Raw genomic sequence first — 19,827 nt, forward strand, 5'->3', positions numbered from 1 at the left:
CCTATGCCTGTGTCTGTGATCTATTATTATTACTATTACTATTAATATTATTATTAGTGATACACTATACATGTAAAATGTAATGCAATGCAATTCTCTTTGCCTACACTGTTTTCCGCTCCCTCCCTGTATCCACTACCATAACTCCTTAATGGAAGGTCTTATGTCAATGTAACAAAAAATTTTGAACTTCTGCTCATTCTAAAACCAATAAAAGCTAGAAAATAGTAAACATAACCTAACAAAAGCCTGTACTACTGGCACGGAATATGAAGTATTGCAGTATCTGCCAATAAGTAACATTATAAGATCAAGTGAACCCTAACAAACCCTTTTCAGACTTAAATTGAGCCCTAAAATTGCATAGAACCTCAAATGGCAAGCCAAGCATAAAACCCATAATCACCAACCACCGTGCGGGGAAATCAATACTAAAACCAAAGCCTTCAAATATTACTACTTTAATTTGCTCTGTACCTCAAATTCCAACCTTTTCTAACATGTTTTGAATTTTATAGTGATTTTGATATATTTTTAATTTAATATTGAGAAACATATATAATATTTTCTTGTTTAACAAAAAAAGAATAGAAAAAGAAAAACAATAGTCAATGTTAAAACTCAATAACATTAAAGTAATCACGCACATAATACATGAAGATATTGTACATAACACAAATGGGCTGACTGCACTGAGCCAAGCTTCTAAAATTCATTGCAAATCTGCTTCATTAATCTAATCTGCCTAAATCTTTATCTAAGCTGAATCGATCATACAACATTATCGACGATGCCTTAGAATTGGACCAATGGCGAGGCTTTCTTCAGCTATGACCTACAAACAAAGCGAAGAATTGCCCCAAATTGGTCCTAGGTGAGTTCTCCAGGCCTTGGCCTGTGAGAGAATTCAACAGTAAGAATATAACGGGGAGAGAGAAGTTCCACTTTGCATGATGGCCCATTGCCTGTATGATTCCTTAAAAGACACATCCTCATTTTTTGTACGGCCCCCATGGATGCTCTTTTATCCTTTGTGGGTAAATAAAGTTGCTGAGATTTATAGCTTCCCTTCTGCTAATTCTTTGGTTGCTTTTCAGCAATATTAGCTGCCAACTCTAAGCTCTTCTGAGAAGACATCGGTGCCTAATCTGACTTGGTCAAGTTTCTAATGTGCCCATAAACTCAAAAACCGCAACTCAATTCATACTTGCCTTGGTAATTGACTCCACAAGCACCAACCATCCATCACCCACAAATGGAAAATTCAACATTTTCTAAGAAACCAAACATCTGGATCCCAAGAATATCTCCTCAATCAAAGGTAAGTACTCCAATGTCAACGTTGCTGTTACCTGTTAGCTTGGGTGCTGGCAAAGTCCATCAACTCTTGGGTTGCCAAAGTCGTGTCTTCATTTACAAATTAATATCACATCAAATAGTATGGCTTCACGGAATTGATATCAACTGCCCACTACGAACACTTCAAATTCGGCCCGAATACCTTTGCGAAATAATGATTCTCGAGAAAAGTGATACCATCTCATTCGTGCCCATAGCTCCATAATTCATTCCTTGGGTATAAAAGGTAAAAGGTGAAATTTTTCACCTTAAAGAGTCCTTTATATATTGTCCCATGCATATGGAAAGGGTTAATCACAATACATGACAGCGCATTATGTAATAGACACAGTGTATGGTACTCATAAAGAACAATCCCCATATGAAGGTAAAATTCTCACACTATGACTGTCATGACTCGAACTTGTATCATTGAGTGTAATATATTACGTGAGAACCAACTATATTATGCCCGTAGGGGCTTCCATTCCTTGGCATATGGAGAGAGTAAGTCGCGCGCGTGGTGGGGGGGGGCGGGGGGCTTCAATGAACAATTAATAAGTTGATAACCGAAGAGGTGGGCGTATTTTGATGGTTTTGGGCCTGATCTTGATGATGGGATCTCTGAAGCCTGCAGTGAGCTGAAACATTCGGGGAATTTTTGTGTGGTGAGGTGGCCATCAATATTCTTCAATTGCGTAAGAAAACAAATGTACAAATCCAGTCAATTCAAAATCGGATTCTAGAATGAAAGGAAAAAAGAATTCTTAAACGTAAAAATAAATAAAACCATAGCCGCCAGTACGTCACTACAAGCCAATCCTAAAATGTGATTTAATTTCCTCACATTCCCACATCTTTAACTATACATATATATATATATGTATAATATTCAGATCGTGTTCAGTATATAATTAACTACATCCTCAAAGCCTTGTCTAACCAAACACAAATGGATATGGTTCTTCGAAAGCTCTTCCTCGCCCTCTTCCTTCTTCAATTTCCCTTCTTCCTCGCCCCAATCCAAGCAGCCAATTCAAACCTCTTCAGAGAATACATTGGGGCCATGTTCAAAAACGTCAAATTCTCCGACATGCCCATAAACCCTAACGTTGAAGCCCACTTCATCTTGTCCTTCGCCATCGACTACACCACCTCGTCTAATTCCCACTCCCCCACCAACGGAAAATTCAACATTTTTTGGGACTCCGATAATCTAAGCCCTTCTCAGGTCTCCTCCATCAAGGCCCAGCACCCTAACGTCAAAGTGGCTCTCAGCATCGGCGGAGACAGCGTCGGAGATGGCAAAGTTTTCTTCACCCCTTCCTCTGTAGATTCCTGGGTTTCAAACGCCGTCGCTTCGCTCACAAGCCTCATCAAAGAGTATAATCTGGACGGCATCGACATCGACTACGAACACTTCAAATCCGATCCCCAAACCTTCTCCGAGTGCATAGGAAGGCTGATAAGAACGCTGAAACAGAACGGAGTCATCTCCTTCGCCTCCATAGCTCCGTTCGACGATGAGGAAGTCCAGCGAAATTACTTGGCTTTGTGGAGAAGCTATGGCCATCTCATAGACTATGTGAACTTCCAGTTCTACGCCTATGACCAGAGCACCACCGTTTCGCAATTCCTGGATTACTTCAAGACCCAAAGCGCAAACTACAAAGGGGGTAAGGTTCTGGTGAGTTTCATCAGCGACGGAAGCAAGGGGTTGTCGCCGGAAAAGGGATTCTTCACGGCCTGCAGCAAGCTGAAGAGCCAGCAACAGCTGAATGGGGTTTTTGCGTGGTGTGCAGATGATTCAAAGGCCAGTGGGTTTCGGTATGAGAAGCGGTCTCAGTCACTGTTAGCACAGCCCTAAAAGTAATCTTGACAAAAAATTGGCTGCTGTATATCTAGCCTATGTTGTGTGTCGTGTGACTTTTTGTCTGTCTGTGAGTGATAATAATATATATATGTACTGTTTTTCTTTCACTGTATCCACTACCACTACCACCACCACCACGAGTGGTAGTAAATGTATGTGGGTACAATATTGAAGATTCCAATGCTTCTTTCTGTCTCTGTTTCTGCTTCTTCTCAATAAAAACATGAAAACTACATCCTACCCTCCTCAAATTTGGTGTAAAAACATGAGAATTGTAGTACCGATCTTTTTAACATTTCAAAAATTGCACAAAATACCTATACTGTTTAAAAACTTGTATCACACTATCCTTCCTATTTGATAGTTGTTCGTTAATTAGATTAAATAGAAAATGAAATAATGGTGTATCACCAAAGTTAGTAATGAGTTGCTTACTATAATAGGCCGCCACCACCACTTTTAAGTCCATATACTATGCTAATGCTAGCTCTCCTGTGTTTTGTTCTTTCAAAACAATAAATAAAAGATTAAACAATTTTCATATTATTTTAATTTCCTTACGGTTCTCTATTACATATCATTTCATTTCTCACCCTCAACCATATTTCTCCTCAATATGATTCATTATTTCCTTTTTTTCATTTTTAATTTGTTTCTATTATTTATATTTTTGGAGTTTCAACTCTCTATTTGTACTCATTTTTCTTTTTCACTCAAAACTTTAATAAATGTTAGCAGATGAATATATTAACTTATGATTGATAAATATCTCTGTAATACTATATGTTATTAAATTAATCAAATACAAATTACACGATACATTTACAACTAATGCATAAACATATATATATATATATGCAATTTACTTTAGTATCCAACTAATTAATATAAATGTGTACTTGCTTCAATAGGCATTAAAAAAAAACATGAGCAATAGTTACCTAAGTTGCATGGAAATGAAAAACGTTTTCAATACAAAACAAAAACGAGAAAAATGTATTTTTTTTCATAAAAGTAAAGAAACGTAAATTCGGAATAAAGTGTAAATTAAAAAAATATAAGAATTTTTTGTAAATATATTTTTTAATATAAAAAACAGTTTAAATATAATACAAACAAACATAAACAATAAATATAAGTTCCATAATACATTCAAATAAATCTAAATATAAAGTCTACATTGCATTCAAATAACTATAACAATATTTATAAAGTTCTATTATTTTTACATGACTTAGTAATTGAAAACAAATATTAAATTTAAAAAACAAAAATTAAACATAATACAATTTTCATGTGAAAGAGTAAAAGAAATTAAGAAGTTGGAATAGTATTCAGCTTCATCGTCAATGAGGAAAAATGTAAAAGAAATTAAGAAGTCGGAATAGTATTCAGCTTCATCTTCAACGAGGAAAAATTATTATTCTCCCAATCCCCACCAAATTCAACCTCCAATAATGCTATTGCCATGTTTGGCTCAGACGAAACACAAACACAGCTTAGAGAAAGAACACTAACAATCATTGTATAATGGAAAGAGAGAGGGGTTACTTAGAGAAGTAATAGCCAGTGGCAACTTAAGAGGGAATGACTAGCGATGAACAAATTGAGTGAATGACCGACAACGATGCTCAATCTTCTGGATTCGACAATTGAGAGAAGCGTGATCTTCGACGAACAAATTGGAACTAAAAGCAATGGAACTAGAAATGAGGAAGTGAGGGAACAACGACAAGAGAGCACTCGAAGCAGCAAGCTCTAACGATCGCAATAGAAGACTTTGAGATTCAAAAACAAAGCAAAAAGAAGAAAAAGAAAGAAAGAAAATTGAAAAAGAGAGAGAAAAATGAGTTTTGGGATTCATGCATGAGCGATTGTCATTTTTTGTATGTAATTTGTGAAATACTATCTCTGAATGTTTCGCAAATTACATAAAAGGTTTGAAAAACGTTTCAAGCTTTATTTTTTGTTTTCGAAATAGAAAACGATTCGAAAATAACGAAACGACGTCTCCAAATCGTTTTTATGATTCAAATATAGTTATTGGAGAACATTTTATCAAGAGAGATATGCAAAAATTATTTGATACCCAACTTAAATTTTATTTCATGTATTTAAAAAAGAATAGATACTACATGAATGAATGAGTGACAAATAATGTAAAGGAATAAATAATTAAGATACAATAAGTATATTTTATTTTTGAATAAATATATTTATTAAAAACAAGATGCATTTGTTAAAAAATAATTTCATATATCAAATTTTGCTTCGGTCATAGTATATTAAATATAAATGAATAGAATAAATTTTCTAAAGATGGAATCAAATCGAGACGCAGATCCAACCTAACCTAATAACCATACCTCAGCAAAGCCCCTTCGTTTGCGTTTGGATGGGTGGGATTCCATTCATTTCATTTGCGTATTTTTAAGAAATCCAAATAAGAGCGGATTTTAAGCGAACGAGACAGCGACATGGGACAATTTCTTCGCATCCAAAACAAACCTAAATTTTGGGATGATTTGAGGTTGTCTGATAAAAAAGTAATGGTCAGCCGGCCGATGTTCCGGCGACAATGATTCCACTGACAATTATTATTAAAACTCCAAAACAAAATTAGATGGTCAGCACCGGAGAGTGCTGTAACGCAAGCTAGCTAGCTTTAGTCAATTTAGCAGCGCTGGAAGCCAACAAAGCACAACAATTCAAAGGCCAACAAACAAAATTGTTAACGTCAACAAAAATAAAATATCTTTATCCATCTAGAAGAAGAAGGGTAGGGTTGCAAACGAGTTGAGGATCCGCTTGAATTAAAGTTCAGTTCAAAATTAAGATTTGGGTCTGGTTCATTTATACTAAATGAATGAATGAATTTCAAATGAGCTAACTTCTAGTCTTAATTGAATCAAACACAAGTTAAGCTTACATAATTTGATTATTTTAGTAGTTAATTTTAGTTGACTATCCTTTTAAGGGTTTGAAAGAAAAAGTACCCCCCCAAGGTAATTAATATTTAATAACACCCAATTATAAGTTTGTATGTTCTCCTCCCACTTCCAGTTGTACCAAATTTCATCTTGAAGCTTGTGGAGAAATAAAATAAATATGGCCGGTAATAAAGAAGGAAGAAAGAAACCTAAGGGTGAAGGAAGAGGCACACATTATTTTTCAAATACGGTAAATAATCTACTTTAGTAAGCTCAAACTTTGTTGGGTATTATTATATTAAGGATATTTTAGGCAATGAAGAACTACTTGGTGCTTTTCTAAGGATCCTTAACTGGTATGACATTATTTTAAGGGCATTTTTTGGCAATCCCATTCATGTTTTACTACTTATATGCTATTAGATCTTAATTAAGTTCGGAAAGAGTTCTATAATAATAATGCAACATTTAAAAGGTAAGAGCGTTCAGTAATCAGTATAATCTTTGAAAATACTTTTCTCAATGGAATTTGGTATGTGAGAATAGTTCATTAGCAAACCAACAAGGCCCAAGCAGAACTGCTTAGCCCAAGCACTACAATATAAACCAACAAGGCCCTGCGCTGATATTAAGCTTTAGGCCCCTTTGTATTAACAGTCAAAACCAAGCTTCCAACATTTGCTTGCACCTATTTTCTTTTTCCTTCTTTTTTTTTTTTTTTGTTGAAATGGGAAGAAGAACTCGCATTCACCATGAAATGGGTAGTCAGTAAAGTCATCAAATAAACACAGGAAAATTTGTTTTTTTTAAAAAAAGGGAGGGGGGGGATAGGAAGTGGTGGCAAACAAACCGAACCAACTACAAAAATGGAAAAGAAAATGGTGCAAGAGTTGACCGCCAGGCACCATTTTCTTTTCTCAAGTACATAACAGATAAGGAAAGCCGGTTTTACAGCTGAACTAATTAAGAGTTGGTTCTCTTTTAAGCTTTAGCAGAAAAATAGACCGATGAAAAGGACCATAGTGCTTGAAACCTATATATGATTCAGATGCCTTATCTTTTGTTGAGCCTTCTGGCGCCACCACATCTTTCTCTATCATTTACATTTCAAATGGCCACCCAATGGCCTTGCTATTGGTATATATGCTCTAAAGATCAGATGAAAATGAAAATCCGAGGGAATGAATAAATCTCAGATCACAGAGTTTTCGAAATGACATCTGATGTGGAAGCACTAGAAGGATCGATGCTGCTTGGGCCATCATCAAGATTTTACTATTGTTGTTGGAATTCGGGTAAGGGTACCCTGCACCTGCAGCTAGCTAGGTCAAATAACCCAAGCACATAGATTCTGTTAATCATTACAAGCTCCTTAATTCTTTGCTATATCATTAACACAATGAATCTCAGTTACAAATGGTGGCTTCAGCTGGACCCATTACATGTATGACTTAATTTGAGCCCATTCGTAGATTTTTCTCTCTATTTAACATGCTCATGGAGCATGCAATTCTCTGTTAAATAAACTTTCTTCAGAATTTTTTAACAAAAATATATATATAATGCTTAATGTTTTTCTTTTAGGTTTTTTGAAATTGCGTATCATTAACTCACTCGAGAATAGCATAAAGTATATATATCTTCCATTCTCTTTATGTATATGTCAAAGCCCAAGACAAGATAGTTTCAAAAGAACTATGATATGTATAGTGGGGAAGATTGACTAGCTTATTAAGAGAGGCCCCTCTCGCACTATCTCTTCATATTTCTATCATCAAAGAGACAAACCACACATGGTTAGAAGCCCATGCCCTAAAAGAGAAAGTGATCGTAAGAGCAAAGCTACAATATAAGTTTAAAAGTAATTAAATCTCACACTGTTATATTAAATGCATTTCTGAAATTAAGTTGGGGATCTGTTTTCACAAGTCATTATTAAGTTTTGTCTTCTCAAACTTCAAATTCACTAGAAAAGTTTTCAAATTCAGGAATCTTGTTACCGAGGCAAACGCATGAGTCAATAATAGCATAGAGAAAGTTTCATTCCCAAACTTTACTGATGCCTCTGCGCGAGAGTAAAAAAGTTAGGCCATACTGTGCCCACTTCAAAATATACTTTTGCTTTTGAACCGAAAGGGTCTCCTTGGCATTGACTCTTAGGTTGTAAGGTTTGTCCACACTAGAAGGGCAGGCACGGCCAAAAGGTCCAAAACCCATCCCTCCATTGACTTATCCAGAAATAGGGGAATCCAAGTTCAGTTAGAAGAAGTAGTGTATAGGTTTCTTGTGTTACATTTCTAGGGTTTTAAGGCACCAACACAACACAACACTACACTACGCTATGACATGTTTAGCTGCTGCTGCTGCTTCTTCCAATTAAGCTGAATTAATAATATGATCTGATCACATCAACAAGGTTACGATGGAAGCGGATGGCACATTTTAACCACATGTTTTGCTGATCAATCACTCAATTCATGATGCATTCTAGTGGAGAGACTGTGGTACATGTTGACTAATAATATATGGGATCTAACAGAAGCCATCTTCATGATCTTTTCTTGTTGCCCTTTTCCATCTAGAAGAATCGCCCACCTTGTATAATTTCTTCATGTTAGATGGATCAGAACATCATTCTCAAACCAGCATGATTTCTAGAAAAATGTGTCGTTCTGCATTCACTGGCACTGATAGCTAGCTAGGTAAGACTGATATTCCATTGGGTCCACATATATCTATTCATGTAATTTTGATTTCTATTAAAGACGGGGGTGAATCGGGTGATGCCCAAACAAAAACCATACAAGGGGAGGTTCATACAAGCCAACCCAATGGATCTAGAAGGAAACAAAAACAGACTGTGGAAGAACTTCCCAACAAGGCGTCCCATCATATAATGCAGTAAGCCCGGCACAATAAAGAGGTGTTAAACTAGTTAGTTTACATATCCTACTTAAAGGGAATTAGAAGATGACAACAACGGGCTGTAACCTGCGTGGAAAGGCCAAAACGCATTCGTGCTTGACCATAAGACCAACAACAAAAAGGAGCAGAAGCGCAACAACATAAAAGCATCGACCTGGAGCAATAGTCATGCAAGCTCAAGCCAAAGCAAAAGAGGTATCCCAACTTCTTCATCAACATAGCGCAGCAGTCGAGCCCTTCTATACCGTCAGGGCAATATTGCTTAAAAGAGAATACTATACAAACAAAATTTTTATGTAAATAAACCTTATATCTGTATACAAAATGAACAGACATGTACAATTGCTTAATTATCCATCCAAACTCTTTAAGGTACATGTTTATGATGTGGAAAACCGCATCAACCAATAATAGGGTTTGACTCCACGCTGCTTCTTAGGTTTCGGTGAGCATGGATCAATGTAGTGGCCGGTTGCCTCTGAAAACTATTCGAGACCATCCTCATAAAAGCTCTTTAATACTCAAGAGATAGAACTTGGGTACCAAAAGGTGAAATCCCTCACCCCGGGGGCCCTTCTCTGACTGCCCCACGTCACGAGAGAAGAGGTAAATCAGGTACACGGCGGCCATGGTCAATGGGAGGCCCAGTGCTGGCTGCCCACAAGGACCCCACCCCTGAGGAGCAGAAATCCCACACTGCGGCTGGCCAGACTCGAACCTGGCTCCTTGGGTACCAATCTACCATCCCACAACCAACCGTGCTACGCCCTGGGGGCTCAAGAGATAGAACTGACTCACTGATTCATGAAAAGCAATCCTAGGATCCAAATCACCTTATCTCCAATTGGTCGCAGAGCCCTTTGCTTTGTAGGGACAGCAAATATGTGTTATGCCCCCGTCAATTTTGTTGCTCAAACTTTCCGCCTATATCGTGCATTATCTATGTATCTTGCTTGAGTGGCAGATAATTCTAAGTGGGTTTCATCCCTCAAGAAGGCTCTTCGTGTACAACAATAGTTAAATCATTTTCCTCCCGCCTCTCTTTCTTTTTCTTTTTGGTGGAGTGTCAAACAAATTCTCAATGTGCTTCATCTGGCGTGAAGGAAAATCCTCTCATCCGATCACAAATTTACAATACCCATTACATACACAGTACCCATTACATGCATGAAGCTGGTAAATTAGCACTCCCAAGTTGATTATCCCAATATCTAGACATGATATGTCGATACGTTACGCAATAGTTAAGTCATAGTTATGGGAATTCGCCTAAAACTGTTTGTAGTAACCCATTTTTTTTGCTCCTATTTACATTACCAATGATTCTTCATGTAATTTTAAGTACTTATGGAACTTAATATGATCCCTGTTACCAATAAATATTACTAGTCCTTGAAAAAATTCCACAGAATTTCTTTACGAGAACTCCTACTAAATCGCTAGCCAAGCAATGAACATATTATTTATTTCAACTACTATATTTATTTATTTTTATTTGGTAACTAAAAAGGTAAGATTAGGATTTCAAGAGACATCAAGATATATCTAAATAATCCTATCTAACTCGTGGCCTCATCCGGAAGATTATAGATGATAATTTTATTTAAAACTTATAAGATCAGACATTTAAGATACTATTAATAAATCTCAATAATAGAATATTATTAGACTTACACTTACACGCAAAAAGATATTTTAAGGAGGTGGAGGTGATCAAATACATTGGTGCCGAGATTTGGTTATGATGGGTGGGTTTTTTCATATATGTATATATATATATAAGTATATAATTCTTATGGCTTTGGTTAGGGATCACCAACAGAAGAAGCTTGGATCGAACCAGAATGAAATGGCTAGTTACTACTAGATGCTTGCAGCAATGCACAGAATAGTCTACAAGATGATGATGATTTTGGACAGGGAGACTGGATGGAGAATGGATCTTGTGTAAGCGATACAGAGAAATGATTTTCATGGTCCTACTACGTACACCCAAGATCGTGCTATGGGACATCCCCCACCCCACTCTCTCTCTTGCCCTCTATATTTTTTCAGTTTTCAGTTTTTGGACATTATTCATTCATTTCAAACCATGCATCATTGTGCAAGATGCTCCCTCAGGCACATATATTCTTTATGTTTGAAGAATTTATATATTTATATATTAGGCATTTTCATGTTCATGGTTGTATGTATTATCGAGAGTATTTAATTTATTATTTCAGATGAAAATTAGTGACAAGAATAATTAATTAATTCCTTTAATCTAGCTAATGCGGCCGACATGACATGTGATTAACATTTTCCATATTATAAAAATAAAAAATCTACCACATTAATATTACAAAAATATTGATGATAAATAATTTAGAAATGAATGAGAAGAAAATAGAAACTGAGAGAGTGAACAAAAATTAGTGGGTTCATATCATCTTTCTTCTTTCTTCCTAAAGTAAAATAATTAGAAAGAGACAGGAATTAACTTCAAAAAAAATTAAGTAGTCTCACTGACTGCAATCGTGAGATTCAAAATAGAAAAAGAAGAAAACCCAGAATAGAAGCAACACCAAAATTGATATATGGTCAAAAGTCCTGGTTGAGAATGACCAAATTAACTTTGTGGCAACTCGTACGCAAAATATGGAGGGTATAGAGACAAACTTTGTTGCCCATGCTGTAAGGCCATCTCGAATGGCAATCCCTATTAGATTATCTCCAACGACTTTCCTATTTCAATTCGTCAAGCCAAATATAGGGAGTCAACCCCAAAATCAGCCCTCTAAAGCAATTTACCGAGCCAAATCTCAATCGCCAAAAATCTGGTGAAGCCCAAAATAATCCCCACTTGTGGCAAAGGAAATTTGAGAGAGGAGCATCGCCATCTGAGCGGAAGAGGCCGAGAAAAGAAGGCTGCAGTGACTAGATCCAGAGAAGAGAAGATGGTCGGAGAAGAGAAGCTTTAGACGTTGCGACAGCAGATTCGAAGAAGACGGCCTAAGAAGGGAAGGTGCAGGGACGGCAGAAGGAGAACAGCGGCGGCGACCGATGACCAGGCAGCAGCAACCAGCGACGAGCAGACTGGGAACCAGCATCTGGGTTTGTGTATGTATATAAATATAATGTTAGGGAAATTTGTATTGATTTATGTATCTAATGAGTGATATTAAAAATTTGTGTATTTAGTTAATTTTTTGTGTATTTGATTATTGTTTTTTATATGTGTATATTTGATTAATTTGTGTATTTAATTATTAATTTTGTGTGTGAAAAAATAAATAAAATTAAAATTTATTAATAAATAAATAAAATTTAAAATTTAAAAAGGGTATAGTTGGAGTATGGATAATTTTTTATACAAAATTAAAATAAGAAGTAAATTGTTTATAATATAATAGGGATTGAAATAGGAACCATAGCCTTATATTATAAGCAATTCACTCTTTATTTTGGTTTTAAAATTGTACGTATTCTAATCACACTCACTATTTTTTTTTTCTATTTTACTTCTTATTTTATTTATTTATTAATAAATTTTAATTCTATTTATTTTACTTTACTTGTAATTTTCACTACACAAAATAATCAAATACAAATATAAACATAATCAATAATAAAATATATAAAATAATCAAAACATACATATACATAATCAATAATCAAATACACAATATCACTTATCTAATACACAACTAAATAAAAAATAAAGAAAAAATTCACAAACCAATCTAGACAATGAACAACAAGCTGAGGTGGGGGCACCGTCACCCGTTGTTTTGCTTGTTGTCAACCGGTCACCACAATTCGTTGGATCTAGTAATTGATTTTGTCTTTTGCTACATCAGTATCTTCTCTTTTCTGGCAGTCTTCTACAAATCTGTTGTCGTCGTGTCTAAATATTTTTTTTCTTCAGTTGGTCGGCTCTTCTGCATTGAGATGACGATGATGCTCTCTCAAATTTCCTTCGTCACATCTGGCAATGCTTTTGAGCTTCGCCAAATTTTTAGCGATTAAAATTTGACTTGACAACTTCCATTGGAGACTTGATTTTGAGGTTGGCTCCATATATTTGACTTTCATGAATTGAAATAGCGAAGGGAGATGACCTAAGGGACGAAGTTGATGGAAGCATAAGCTTACATTGCAGCTCAATGAGAACATATTGATATGGACACTCGCGTTATAGATATGTGTGTGTTTATTTGTGAAATCAATAATATTTTTACTAAACTTTAATAATAACGTCTTTAACGTTTTACTCCTTACATTCAAATATATTCATAACAGAAAATCACGGACCTATTCAGAAAACCTATCACTAGACTACCATGCCTTGATGATATTTTGCACAAATTTTTATACAGTAGAGCACAATAAAATATTGTGACAGTGACTACAATAAGTTAATTATAATGAATATTTGTAAAGCCCCAAAAATTATAATATATCTTTCAAAAAATAAAATAAAAAGTGGAAGAGCTAGCGCACTTGGTATATGTCTATATATCTATCTTGTTAAAGATTAAGACATTCAAATTGGGAACTTTTGGCCACCTCGTGGCATCCCAATGATGATTACACTAAACTCAACCGGCCCTAATCTAATCTAAGCTAATAAGCTAATGAAAATGATTGAGATTATATGCTGCTCACATGGGCATCCATTAGATTATATATATGCATGCTCTTAATAGTTATCGACCCCCTCCTTCCTCCTCTTTCCATTGAATTCTAATTTAGTGGGTGGGTCTCCAATCTTTTTATTGGTTTTCAAACTGCAAGTTGGTTCTTAGCAGATGCCTCCCAAGATAAAATCCTTGGGGTTTTTCTTTTCTTTTCTTTTTTTTTTTTGTTTAAAGAGATGCAGCACTGGGCCACACTGAAAAAGTGTTCTACTAGTATTGTAACTTCATTTGTTGACCAAATGCATTAGCTGCGAGAATGGATTATGCATTTTATAATTTAATTAGATACTTTTTTTTTTTTTTTTGGTGGAAGGGCCTTGTCCCCAAAGTTACATAGCTTCCATTCTTCTGAATAAGTAACTTAAAAGCTCTGTTAATTAATATTTGCTTTTGGGTTTGTGTATGGCTAGGCATGGAATGATTAACTTCTAAAGGGTTGTTCCCAAAGTGTAAGGGTTCGGCTTGATGCTTTTTGATGACCACTCGAGAAAGCTAATATGAATATGCAAATAAGGTTTTCTCTCACAAAGTGTATCTCTCTCTCTCTCTCACTTACACACACAACAAATGAATCTCCCAACCCTGTAATATTTTTACTTTTTCTTTTTATTTTCCTATTGTAAAATTAAGATCAAATCGAACCATTCATAAACAACTCAGTATTTGGTTTTATAAAAGATTATTTAAATGAGTTCGTTAAAATAAACGAGTTAAATTTAAACTTAATTTTGAAACTCGATTTATAAATAAAAATTGATCTGTTAAACCTCACAAACATACTTGATTTAAAAATTTATAAATATTAATAGACTTAATCATAGAATCGTAAATATACTCTATTAAAAATTTACGAATATCTAGTGAAGTCACCTTTTGTGCTAGTTGGATAGTCACTTTTTAAAAATGGTTACCTAAACTGTTATATTCAGTAAAAGAGTTAACTTCCAAATTCGAGAATGATGGGGCCACGCAGTGGGAACACTACACGGTCTACACCCCTAAAGTAAAGATGATGTGTGTCACTGTAGTTTAGAAATCCCACATTAATCCACTTGGGGAGGGGAGTTTTAGGCTTATTTGGACTGGCTGGACAGTCACCTTTTGAAGGTGGTTCACAGCTGTTACAACACAGGCTGAGACTGTAATATTGAGTGGATTTTAGGGGGTCAGTTGATATTATCTTATATTTTCCAGGGCGTGTCCGCAATTATTCCTATTCCGCAGAGCCACTCCAGCCGCTGAGGTGGGAGACCTCGTGATTTGCACCTCTCCACCTAGGCTGAGTGGGGCCCGCCTAGGCTGAGTTGGGCAACCACACAGACACAGACGGCTTTAGACAGGAGATTGCACGTGGGGCCAAGTCAACGCTTTCCCAGACGATGACGTCATCATCCACGAACCAAACCCTCCAGACCCTCTTTAAGTACAAGCTAATTTCACCCCTCAAAAACCCAACCAAACCTGTCTCTCTATATACCAAGCGACCCATGTACGGACACATCAACCATCCACTGATGAGCTACGGCGCCGAAGACTTCTCCGGTCATTTACCGCCTCCAACGGGCGAAGATTTCTACTCAATGGCGGCGGTGGGGGCGGCCAAGTCGGAGGTAGGCTACACCAGTAGTGGCTGCAGCAGCTACGGGTCCCCGAGTTCCCTGACGGGTAGTCACTTCTCGGCCCCGAGCTCGAGCTCGAGCTTGATGCAGAGGAGCGTGAGCAGCCACTCGCTACAGAAGAATATTTGTGGGTTTCCCCAGCTGACTCCGGCGTCGCTGCTGGCCGACTTCATTGACTCCGAGACTTGTCCGGTGAGGAAGGTGTTTAGTACTGGTGATTTGCAGGTCAGCATTTCCAAACGCGCGCTCTCTCTCTCTCAGTCTCTCTCGTATTTTTTTGTGTTGCAGTGCAAATAGTAGTTAAGGAAGAAAAAGACATAAAGGGATGCAAGAAGAAGAGGAGATGAAGCTACAACACGAGGACGTTACTGTTGCTAGATGCCAAATGCCCTGTTAAAAAGAGAAGGAAGGGAGAGAAAAAAAAAAACCCTTATTTTATAAGTGGGATATGATTGAAATTCATATGAAAAGATGATCCTAAAACTGCAATTGGTGGCTGTTGTTTTTCTCGTAACATACATCTTTTCATTACCTTTTGGAGTTGAACATTCTGTCCTGACCAATAGTATTTCCCAATAAAATTGCATATTCATTTTCTTTTTCCTCCTTAATTATTATATGGCCTATATCGTTGCTTTCGACTCTTACATTTGATATTATAATTACATATATTAACCAACCATTAGTTGCTAACATTTGAAACAGAGGATTAATGTGGGGCAACACTACCATCGATCAAACAGCCCATTATCGAACGAGAACAGTACCAGCATCATAGAAGGCATGAGCAGAGCTTGCCGTTACAGTCCTGAGGAGAAGAAGGAGAGGATTGAGAGATATAAGAGCAAGAGAAGCCATAGAAACTTCAACAAGAAGATTCAGGTTTATTAATCAAGCTAGCTATATATATAGGTCCGCCATTGATTAACTTGATGAACTATTTGATCATAGTAAGATACTAAAACCAATAATTATCAGTATGCATGCAGGAAGACGTTGGCTGACAGTAGGCCGCGGATCAGAGGGCGATTTGCTCGGAACGATGAAATCGAGAAGAGCAGGTCCGGCCAGAACCAATGGAACCAACACGCAGGTGCAGTCGAGGAAGACGATGACGATATTGATGACAATTGGATCAACCTTCTCGACTTATTTTCCGCCAATTTAATTCCATAATTGATCTTAATGAGATATATATCTATATATATTAGCAAAATCAGAGTGCTTTGCTTCTTATTGTGATGATGCATATCTCAGTAGTCAGTTCAGTCGTATTCCAAATATGCATAAAGGCATGGTTGATTTGTGTGTATTACCATACCAAGTGACAATTTGGAGGCTTCTGATTTCTTGGGTGGAAACTAATTAATTAGATATCTACTGCGATTATGACTATGACTATGAGCATCTCCAAATCAATAATGTTTTAATTAATTACATATCCATACATCTGATTTCATTAATTTTTTATTCTGTAAACAAGTTGAGCTTATGAACAAAAGCCCACGCAAACAAACATATACTGCAAAACAAGTCTATATATATATATATATATATATATATTCATGCGGCTTCGATCTGCTTGCTTAAATCAGATGTACTGTTAGAAAATACAACCTTTGCTTGACTACAGCCGACTTAACATCCATCCAACAGCCGCTCAGTCCACAAGCCTTTTACTCGTCTTATAAACATTAGAAAAGAACCAAAAAGAATTCCATTATTATGATGAGGAACAGAAACTGCAACCCGCAGCGCACCACACCAATAAATTAATTAATTAATAATCAAGGAAGCAACACATGGACACCGTTAATTATATCTTAATTTAACGACAACAGAAACATTAAACTACTCTTCTTTAAGCTAATCATTTGGTCGCTCTTGTTAATTTACTCCGTAATTACGATTATGAGTTGCTTAATTAGCTTTTATATATATATATATAGATATTAAATTAATACGCTATGATTGATGAGTAGTAGCGTAACTTATATCTTTATCAGAATCTCCTCCCCAAATACTGTTTAGCTAATAAAGGCTACTGGTTGGGCAGCCCCCTAGATGTGGGGAGGACGGCTCTGCCTATTCTTGTCGGCCGGCGGTGGGTCACCCACTATGATGATGAAATTCATGGTTGTACATACATACATACATACATACACTATGATATGATATTTTACACAAGTCTCTGCTAGTTTAATGCGTTTTACCAACGATGAACAGTCAGCATGCCCCCCCGAGGACAAATTGTAACCACTACAGGAACTTAATCTAATTAGCAAAAATTAAGAGCAAGTATTACTTATGAAAACGCTATTTCTACCTACAATTTTAATATTCTATCTTATATTTAGATAACTCGTACAAGGATTATGCACATTAATGTTAAAGCGACAACTTATATATCAACGATGAGATTTACATTAAACTCTCATAATGTCAAATAAAATATTAAATTTTTTGTATTTATATAATATTTTAGTATTATATATATATGTCAGTCAATAGATACAGTGAAAATTTTGGCAAAGTTTCTTAATTATCATCACATTTGGAGAAGGCATTGCTAATCAAATTATGATAAAATTATATTTAATGGGTATTAAATGAATTATATAGTTTGTGGGTGTCTTGTCCCCTCTATTTCCATAAATAAATATGAATCATCAATTATTTATTTAACATTTTATGGGGGCGCATGTGTAGGATGTATCATTAGTACAACTAAAAGACACGAGCTTTTCCTCTTTAAGCATTAACAAAGCAAGGAAGGAAGGAAGGAAGAAAGGAAGGAAGGATATATATATATATACATACATACCCACTCACTGCCTCACTGCACATGAAAAGCATTAGCATAAAGTAGTGGACCAATTCACTCCTAATAAAATATTTATTACAATGTCAACTATATATTGTTTTGAACATAAGACCAGACTCAACCAAAACTAATCTTATAATTTAAACTATATATTGATCATATCTGTTGTCACAAATCCAACTCAACTATATATGTAAACCCCTGAAATCTGGTTCCATCCCCTCATTTTCTTGAAATTTCCTTATTTTGTGAGGATTAAAAGAAAATTATTTCTTATACGTAATTTATACTTATATTGATGAGTCCTTGCAAGCAAATTATTTTTGCAACTTAAATACATTTTACTTATTAAACCTCGCATTGTTTGATATTATAGGGGTTATTTATATATGATACGTATACATATATATATAATTATATTTAATTAGTTTCAACAATGATCATTAAAATGAAAACAAAGAAGTGTGAGATGAGATTCTTAATTTACCCTTAATTAGCTAGTGTGAATTTTTTTCACTTTTAGATCCTAACCATCAAATTGCTTTGTATGTTGTGTTTATTTATTTTTTTTATAATAATCATGTTAATTATATGAAGTCAGGTGATCTGGATCGTGGGTCCATTGGGCCTGCAACTTTGAGCCTGGTATCTCTTACTTAAGCCCATTTCATCCATTTCAAATCCCTAGTGTCTGCAACCTGAAAACAAATTACACGTACAAATCAATAACCATGTACCTCATAATAGATATATATATATATAAAAGATGAATATGTATAAATATTGAAATTAATCTTATCTAGATATAGATTTCTTATCAAAATCATTCTCAAATAGAAGGCAAAAGGAATAATAATAATATAGTAAAAATGTCCACATTTGTACGGCTATTAATAAATATAAATATTGTTTAATGTTGATGTGTGGTTGGCATAATATTAATAGCTATTGGCAATTTTGCATTGATTGGAGAGACCCAGGGGTGTGCAAACTTTTGGTGTCACTCAAATAATCCAACTTCAATTTTTGCAAAATTTCAGTTCGATTTGATTTTTTTTTTTTTTAAGAAATTTTGATTTTTTAATTTTAATTTAATTTTTAAATTAAAGATAATAAAAATAATGAAATTGACCAAAATTATAAAATAATATCATTTTTGGCCGAACATAAAAGAAGAATAATAGAATAATGGAATAACCAAACCAATACTTCCATCCTTCCACCTTCCTTTTCACTTAGCCGTTTCTCTTCCCTTTCATTTTCATTGGTCATCTCCAACGATCCCATCACTCTCTCCAATGCCAACCCTTCCTCTCTACCCTCGATGTTGACGATGATCAACTTTGTTCCCATTAGCCATTATTACCAAGATCTTTTTTTCCTTTTAACTATTGTCTCCCCATTACAAGTTATTGGCTCCATTGCATAATTAGCACTATCGTACTCATCCTTTAAAGCCACCTCGGCAAGCACCATCGCCTCAAACATCACCTCTATTTCCTTCAACGATTTACAACATATGAGGTTTGACCCATTTAGTAAGGTTTTCGATGACCTTCTTGTGGGTAGGTATTTTGTATTAAAATCTAGATTTACTAAAATTCGACCATTAGATCATGTTTATTTTTAGATATGT

The 19,827-nt window shown here is 35.5% G+C and overlaps 2 protein-coding genes across 2 annotated transcripts; both read left to right on the top strand.

Moving 5' to 3' along the window:
- Window positions 1-2,254: 2,254 nt before the first annotated feature.
- On the top strand, window positions 2,255-3,462 carry LOC127796233 (chitinase 2-like). Its single transcript, XM_052328272.1, has one exon. The coding sequence runs from the start codon at window positions 2,291-2,293 to the stop codon at window positions 3,203-3,205; it is 915 nt and encodes a 304-aa protein (XP_052184232.1). The 5' UTR covers window positions 2,255-2,290; the 3' UTR covers window positions 3,206-3,462.
- Window positions 3,463-15,217: 11,755 nt separating this feature from the next.
- LOC127798015 (zinc finger protein CO3-like) lies at window positions 15,218-16,762 on the top strand. The gene is made up of 3 exons (XM_052331287.1): window positions 15,218-15,592; window positions 16,073-16,249; window positions 16,346-16,762. Exons 1-3 carry the CDS (start codon window positions 15,236-15,238, stop codon window positions 16,541-16,543), a joined length of 732 nt encoding a protein of 243 aa, XP_052187247.1. The 5' UTR covers window positions 15,218-15,235; the 3' UTR covers window positions 16,544-16,762.
- Window positions 16,763-19,827: the final 3,065 nt, after the last annotated feature.

This window comes from Diospyros lotus, chromosome 3 (genome assembly GCF_014633365.1).
Source record: "Diospyros lotus cultivar Yz01 chromosome 3, ASM1463336v1, whole genome shotgun sequence".
NCBI classification, from domain to species: Eukaryota; Viridiplantae; Streptophyta; class Magnoliopsida; order Ericales; family Ebenaceae; genus Diospyros; species Diospyros lotus.